The sequence below is a fragment of the Protomyctophum bolini genome (genome assembly GCF_963924005.1).
Source record: "Protomyctophum bolini genome assembly, chromosome: 8".
In the NCBI taxonomy this organism is placed as follows: domain Eukaryota; kingdom Metazoa; phylum Chordata; class Actinopteri; order Myctophiformes; family Myctophidae; genus Protomyctophum; species Protomyctophum bolini.
Genome location: NC_137869.1, coordinates 2,786,062 through 2,793,352, shown reverse-complemented (window position 1 = coordinate 2,793,352; position 7,291 = coordinate 2,786,062). Strand labels below are relative to the sequence as shown.

At 46.9% G+C, this 7,291-nt stretch overlaps 1 protein-coding gene across 1 annotated transcript; it reads left to right on the top strand.

Moving 5' to 3' along the window:
• Positions 1-5,413: 5,413 nt before the first annotated feature.
• On the top strand, positions 5,414-6,745 carry LOC308319542 (E3 ubiquitin-protein ligase TRIM39-like; the record flags this gene model as incomplete). The annotated part of the gene is made up of 1 exon (XM_080769647.1): positions 5,414-6,745. One exon carries the CDS (start codon positions 5,414-5,416, stop codon positions 6,743-6,745), a length of 1,332 nt encoding a protein of 443 aa, XP_080625773.1.
• Between the last annotated feature and the right edge of the window lie 546 nt (positions 6,746-7,291).

Sequence of the window (7,291 nt, the reverse complement as noted above, 5' to 3'; positions counted from 1 at the left end):
CCTACAATGATATCTGGCAAACACAGCGCAGAGGAGAGGGAACGGCTCAATAACCTTCGCCTCCATTGTTGATGACATGGATGGGGAATGTTGTGGCTGGTACTTAACTGGCATTCTGAACAAATGAAGCACAAAGCGAGAAACATTCTGAGCAAATATATATATAACAGCACAAAGACAGGAAGGTATTTCATTTCATGCAATGCTACATAATCTCAGTGGTGGTAAAAGCACTCACGTATTAAAGGAGAATTCCAGAATAGAAGCCTTTCTTACCTTTATTTGTAGTTGCCCACCAAAGAGGTCCAGGTGTTATTTTGTGCAAAAGTGCATTAGTGATTATTTCCCTCAATGAATTGTATTGAATTGCATTGAATTGAATGGGGCTATGGGGTGTTGTGCTAATTCGCTTATTTCCATCGCTCAAAAATATGAGGCCCATAGGGGCAGGAGCCTATCTCCTGTTTCTGTAGCCATGAGGCCCATAGGGGCAGGAGCCTATCTCCTGTTTCTGTAGCCATGAGGCCCATAGGGGCAGGAGCCTATCTCCTGTTTCTGTAGCCATGAGGCCCATAGGGGCAGGAGCCTGTCTCCTGTTTCTGATGAGGCCCATAGGGGCAGGAGCCTGTCTCCTGTTTCTGTAGCCATGAGGCCCATAGGGGCAGGAGCCTATCTCCCGTTTCTGTAGCCATGAGGCCCATAGGGGCAGGAGCCTCCTGTTTCTGTAGCCATGAGGCCCATAGGGGCAGGAGTCTATCTCCTGTTTCTGTAGCCATGAGGCCCATAGGGGCAGGAGCCTGTCTCCTGTTTCTGTAGCCATGAGGCCCATAGGGGCAGGAGCCTATCTGCTGTTTCTGTAGCCATGAGGCCCATAGGGCCAGGAGCCTATCTGCTGTTTCTGTAGCCATGAGGCCCATAGGGCCAGGAGCCTATCTGCTGTTTCTGTAGCCATGAGGCCCATAGGGCCAGGAGCCTATCTCCTGTTTCTGTAGCCATGAGGCCCATAGGGCCAGGAGCCTATCTGCTGTTTCTGTAGCCATGAGGCCCATAGGGGCAGGAGCCTATCTCCTGTTTCTGTAGCCATGAGGCCCATAGGGGCAGGAGCCTATCTCCTGTTTCTGTAGCCATGAGGCCCATAGGGGCAGGAGCCTATCTCCTGTTTCTGTAGCCATGAGGCAGCTGGTCTAGTAATAATAATTCAGATGTCACTGAACACGAGGAACTTGTGCAATCTTTTCACGTGAAAAAAAACCAGCAGCATTCCTACGTGTCAAAACAGACTACTGTGACTAGTGTGTCACTATCTCATTCCAGATAGTGACCAGATACGCTATATGCCGTTCATTCCCTATATCTAATGTCAGATAGTCAACAGATAATGTTTACATATAGTTCATTGCAGTCATTGCTCAGAGCCAGTGCACATGCATGCTGGTGGACAGACCTTTACTGTACTGTATGTTGTAAATGTTATATATTAGTCCTGATATAATCACTAATAGATAATTCATCACGAGGCCTTTAGTTTGCTTAACCCGTTAACACCGGGAGTCATTGTAGGTTTTTACAATCTATACGTTAACCACTTTAACCAATTATTTTATATACGTTGGGTATTCAAAAAATAGAAGGTTTACAACCTTTGTTCACACACACCATTTCTCAAATTTGAGATTTCTCGTGAACAAAATATTTTGAGATGGGGGGGCATAATGGCGACTAAAAAGGCTATAGGCCTACATATCATTTGGGGGGGGGGGGGGGGTCCTTGGTCAAGGTTTGAGCACCACTGATAGCAGAGAACTGTTAGGATTTAGAAGACATTCTATCGGCCTGAAGGTGTTATGGGTAAAGGAGCAGCCTGTAAAACAATAAATCTGATCTTTTCACTGAATTCTCTGTGCGTGCGTGCGCGCATGCATGAATGCGTGTGCGTGCGTGCGCGTGTGCATGCGTGTGTGATAAATCCATCATACCTCACAGTCAGCTGCCAACGTTTCACAAACTGACAGCCTTCAAAATGCATTAACCCATTCTGACCTGAGATCAGATTCTAAAAATGTCTGTTTGAAAATGACAGTTTTCTGAATGTTTCTAAGTCAGTCGTTCTTCGATTAAAAAAAGCATAACGTTCAAAGTCACAACTTTGACGAGGCTGTATCGCTTCGTTTTCAAAACATACGGTTTTCTTAAAAATGTACATTTTTCATAATCCTGAAAGATGAACATTTTTGGAGTTATGTGGTTTCTCTTCCCCGACAGCAGAGTGTGTGTGTGTGTGTGTGTGTGTGTGTGTGTGTGTGTGTGTGTGTGCGTGCGTGTGTGTGCTCTCTCCACCCTGTGCTCCCTCCACTGAATCAATCCAGCTTTTTGAAGCCCTGTGTTCGCTCAGCTGTGTTATCTCAGCCAAACAATCCCCTCAATAGATTCTCTCAAGAGCTTTTAGGCATAAACATTTCAAACACATTTTGTGTTTTCTGTCACGTCTGTGTCTCTGCACGACCTTTTGTCTCGCTCGCCAGTCGTCCCCTAGCTGGCTACGCTGCAGCGGCTCAGGGCAGCGCTGTAAACAACGGCGGCAGTGGGTCAGCGGGTAGAGTGGCTGGATGGTAACGGCAAGGCAAGGTTGCCGGTTCGATCCCTGTGGTGCTCCCCCAGAGTTAGTGTCGAAGTGTCCTTGAGCAAGACTCTGAACCCCTGATCGCTGGTTGGTGCCTTGGTAAATGGTAAATGGAGCATTTATATAGCGCCTTTATCCAAGGCACTTTACATAGACTGTGCATTACATTCACCCATTCACACACCGATTGCGGCAGGAAGCCATGCAAGGTACCAACCAGCACATCGGGAGCAATCTGGGGTTCAGTGTCTTGCCCAAGGACACTTCTACATGTAGACAGGAGGAAGAGCCGGGATTCGAACCTTGCATGGTTTCCGCCACCATGTAATTAATGCACAATCTATATGCAAAGCGCCTTGGATAAAGGCGCTATAATACATGCACCATTTAACCCATTCTGACCTGAGATCAGATTCATACGAGGTTTCCACTGGACACACACTGGTCTGATTAACATTGTCCTCCATGGCACCTAGTACAAGCAATCTATGGGAAATACAGGATCAACCTCAATCTAATTGAAAAAAAAAAAAAAAAAAAAAACTCAGCTGATCTTCAACATATCCTGAATAACAGAAACAAAGTTGCCTGGAATTGTCTGAGGGGGAAGTGTTGAAACACTATGGCCCCCGTAGACATCCTATTATAAGGCGATATTTTCTAAATTTCCTTATGCTTTAAGTAGCATGTGACGTGTCAAACTAGGGAGGTTTTCATGATGCTGAATCCATTCCAAGCATTCGTTTTGCACAAAAACACTCATTGGGCTAAATTTGGCCATAGCAACTTTCCCAAATGTGATGAAGTCGATGTGTTAATCATGACATTGAGCGCAGCACAAAGAAAAAAATACAAAAAAGGACTAATATAAGCTTATCAAACTACATAAAAGTCAAAGCGGTCAAAGTACATAAAGTACTAAAAACATTAAACAACAAAAACAGAGCAAGGTCAGTGGAGAGCAAAAACAAAGGCAAAGAAATTACAGAGGCATTCACTGCAGAGCAGATCTGAGATCTGTTATTACCACTGCAGAGCAGATCTGAGATATGTTATTCCATCTGTTATTCCCACTGCAGAGCAGATCTGAGATCTGTTATTACCACTGCAGAGCAGATCTGAGATAAGAGATTAAAACAATCTCAGCCAAATGCAAGAGTATAAAAGTAGGTCTTAAGATGTGTTTTAAAAATCACACCCGTGTGAAGTGAGTGGTGCAACTCCGTGTAGAATCGGCCTCAGGCCTAAATGGGTGGTTTCCATCTGGGTTACACCAGTCATGGCTGTCAGTTCCCACCTGATGTTGTGTGGGAGTCCAGACTGCTCCAGACCGTACTGAATAACCGCTAGCTTACATAATGTCTTGAGGCTCGGACTGAGGTCTAAAACATACAGGACAGTGGATTTACCCTTACCTCCAAAGAGGACGATACGATCTCCCACCATGCAACAGCACATCCTAGACGTCAGAGGCGGGCGTTTCCCCTTGGGCTCAACCTTCATCCAGGAGAAGGTCTCTGGGTTGAATTTCCACGCATCATTGAAGGTCTGGTTCCAGTTCCTGCCTCCAAATATGTACAGCTCTCCATTGTAGGTAAAGGCTGAATGATCCTCACGTCCTTCTGGATGAAGCTGTGTAGAAGGTGTGTCCAGCCAGTGGTTGGTCTCTGTGTCATACACTCTGATGTTGTAGTGCTGACTCCACCCACTCCAGCCTCCAAATACAATCATCTTTGTCCCGATGATGGTAGCAGAGTGACATTCTGTAGCAGGAGGTGGAGTTCCTCTGGTGTTAATTAAAGTCCAGACCATCGTGGTGGTGTCCAACTTGTACATGTCATTAGTCCATTCAGTCCCGGTCCGTCCTCCATGAATATACATGACCTTCCCCAAAACACAGGCTGAGGGGTAACACCTCCCCTCTGGAACGGTCCCAGAAACCTGTGGTTTGAACCATCTGTGGGCGTCGACATCAAATGCATAAAGAACATTGCAGTAAGGATCCCCTCCCCAGAGGTAGACAGTGTCTTCAATCAGCACAGCTGTGTGGCCGTTGCGCCTGGAGGGAACCTCAAGGTGAGGTTTTGCTGTTCCAGCGGTCACAAGGGTCAACTTCCTCCAGATCAAAGACACTGTGTTGAAGACGTTCACATCAATCTGCTTGTCGTTAGCATTTCCTGCACCGAATGAGTAAACGTGGCGTCCGAATGCAACAGCCTTGTTCCAGTGAAGCTCTGGAGCTCCGTCCAGATGTAGCGTCCAGCAGAACATTTCTCACACCGTAGATCAGGTTGGATTTATCACGTCTCTCTGGAACACAATGCCGTCCTTCTGCTGTGCTCGCCCTCTCTTATTGGTTCAGTGGTGCACATGTCACGCAAAGCTCTGACCAATCGGCAAGGCCCATGAGTCGATCAGTGCACTTGTAGGAGGCCAGCTCAGCGTGACATCACGGAACTCCTTATTTGGGCATGGCTGACACAGAACTCCGTGGGTGGGCGTGGCTTGTCGTCACAGTGACATCACTGTGATGGTGTCATATAGCGCCAGGTATAAATGCAGAACCCACACGAGAAAATATCATTCACTGCCTCATACAGACTCAACGTCGCCTCCTGCTGCACCAGAAGAATCCTCCAACCTTCACAATATCTTCACCGCTTAACATCGGATTTGTAGCGTCATCGGACATATTCACCGGAAGAGTCGCGATAGTGTTCACCAGTTGCGTTCGCTTTCTTTCACGAAGGAAGTCGTTTAATTTTGTACACTTTTAATTCTGAGCGTGTAGAGATGGCTTCCGCCTGCAGCGACCTCCCGACTGAAGAGGACTTACGTTGTGCCGTCTGTCTGGACGTGTTCACCGATCCAGTCAGAACTCCATGTGGACACAACTACTGCAGAACCTGCATCACACGCTACTGGGACGTCACCCACGACGTGGTGTGCAGGTGTCCGCTGTGTGCAAAGGTCTTCCACGAGAGACCGGAGGTATCCGCCGACACCTCCGGTTCTGAGATGGCTCGTCGCTTCAGGAGTCACAAGTGGAAAGAAGAATACGAAGCAAAGACAGAGGCTGGAATCCAGCAGATGATCCGGGAGAGACGACTGAAGATCCAGGAGGTCAAACGCTTGGAAGAGCTCAGCAGGAAAGACGCAGACGCCGTCCTAGCGGACAGCGTGCAGATCTTCGCTGCTCTGATCAGCTGTATTCAGAGAAGCCAGGCTGAGCTCGTTGACGCGATTGAAGAGAAGAAGAAGACGACAGCGAAACAGGCTGAGGGCTTCGTCGAAGATCTGCAAAAGGAAATGACTCAGTTAGAGGAGAGAACCTCTGAGCTGCGGCGGCAGCGCTCACACACCGAAGACCACCTCCTCCAGAGCGTCACATCCGTCAACACCCCTCCACCCACCAAGGACTGGACGAAGGTCAAAGCCCTCCGGTCTTCATGTGTGGGGACTGTGAGGACAGCCGTGGCTCAGCTGGGGGAGACACTCTGTGAAGTGATGGAGAAGAGGATGGGTGATGCCGAGCTAAGGAGGATCCAACAATATGCAGTGGATGTGATTCTGGACCCTGACACAGCACATCCTGAACTCAGCCTGTCTGAGGATGGAAAACAAGTGAGTCATGGAGACATGAAGAAGAGTGTCCCAGACACTAAAGAGAGATTCTCTCCGTGTGGCTGTGTCTTAGGAAAACAAGGCTTCTCCTCGGGAAGGTTTTACTACGAGGTTCAGGTTGGAGGGAAGACTGAGTGGGATCTAGGAGTGGCCAGAGAGTCCATCGACAGGAAGGAAGACGACATCATGCTGAGTCCCAACAATGGTTACTGGAATATAGGGAGCTTGGATGGAAATGAGGTCAATGCTGCTGCTTACCCATACGCTGTCCTCCTCCCTCTGAGAGAGGAGCTCCAGACAGTGGGAGTGTTTGTGGACTATGAGGAGGGTCTGGTGTCCTTCTATGACGTGGAGGCCAGAGTTCACCTCTACTCTTTCACCGGATGCTCCTTCTTCACGGAGAAACTCTTTCCTTTCTTCAGCCCATGTCGTAACGATGGTGGCAGAAACTCTGCTCCTCTGACCATCTCTCCGGTCAACATGGACCCTCTGCTCCTCTGATCATCTCTCCTGTCAACATGCAGGACTAAATTATGCACGTCCTTAAAGAGAAAACAAAATCGCTCTGGCGTCTTACTGGTTTTAAATATATGAACATATAATGCCGATATAAGGCAAGTATGCATAATATATCCACACAATATGCCATATTTGTGGATATGAAATATTACATCATATGTCTCGTATATAGCTTATATGTCCACATGTATGGATATAATTATGTAGACAGTATGTACAGACATAATATCCAAGCAGCCATAATTCGAATAACGTCACATAATGACAAAACTGGTGGGTCAAACTGAACAACCAATATGTCAATTTGAAGTTGAAGTCAAGAGGACAACTTGAGAGAATATAATCTTGTATCCATTACCGATTGAAATAATATTACAATATATTATATATTTGCCTCTGAGACGTACAGTATAGTGGAGTAGAAGCAAATAGTGAATTGAAACTTGGAAACACTCCAGTAAAGTAAATAAATATCTCAAAAGTACTTAGTAGGCTACTTAGTTACTTGTGCGTGCACCCCTTTAAGGT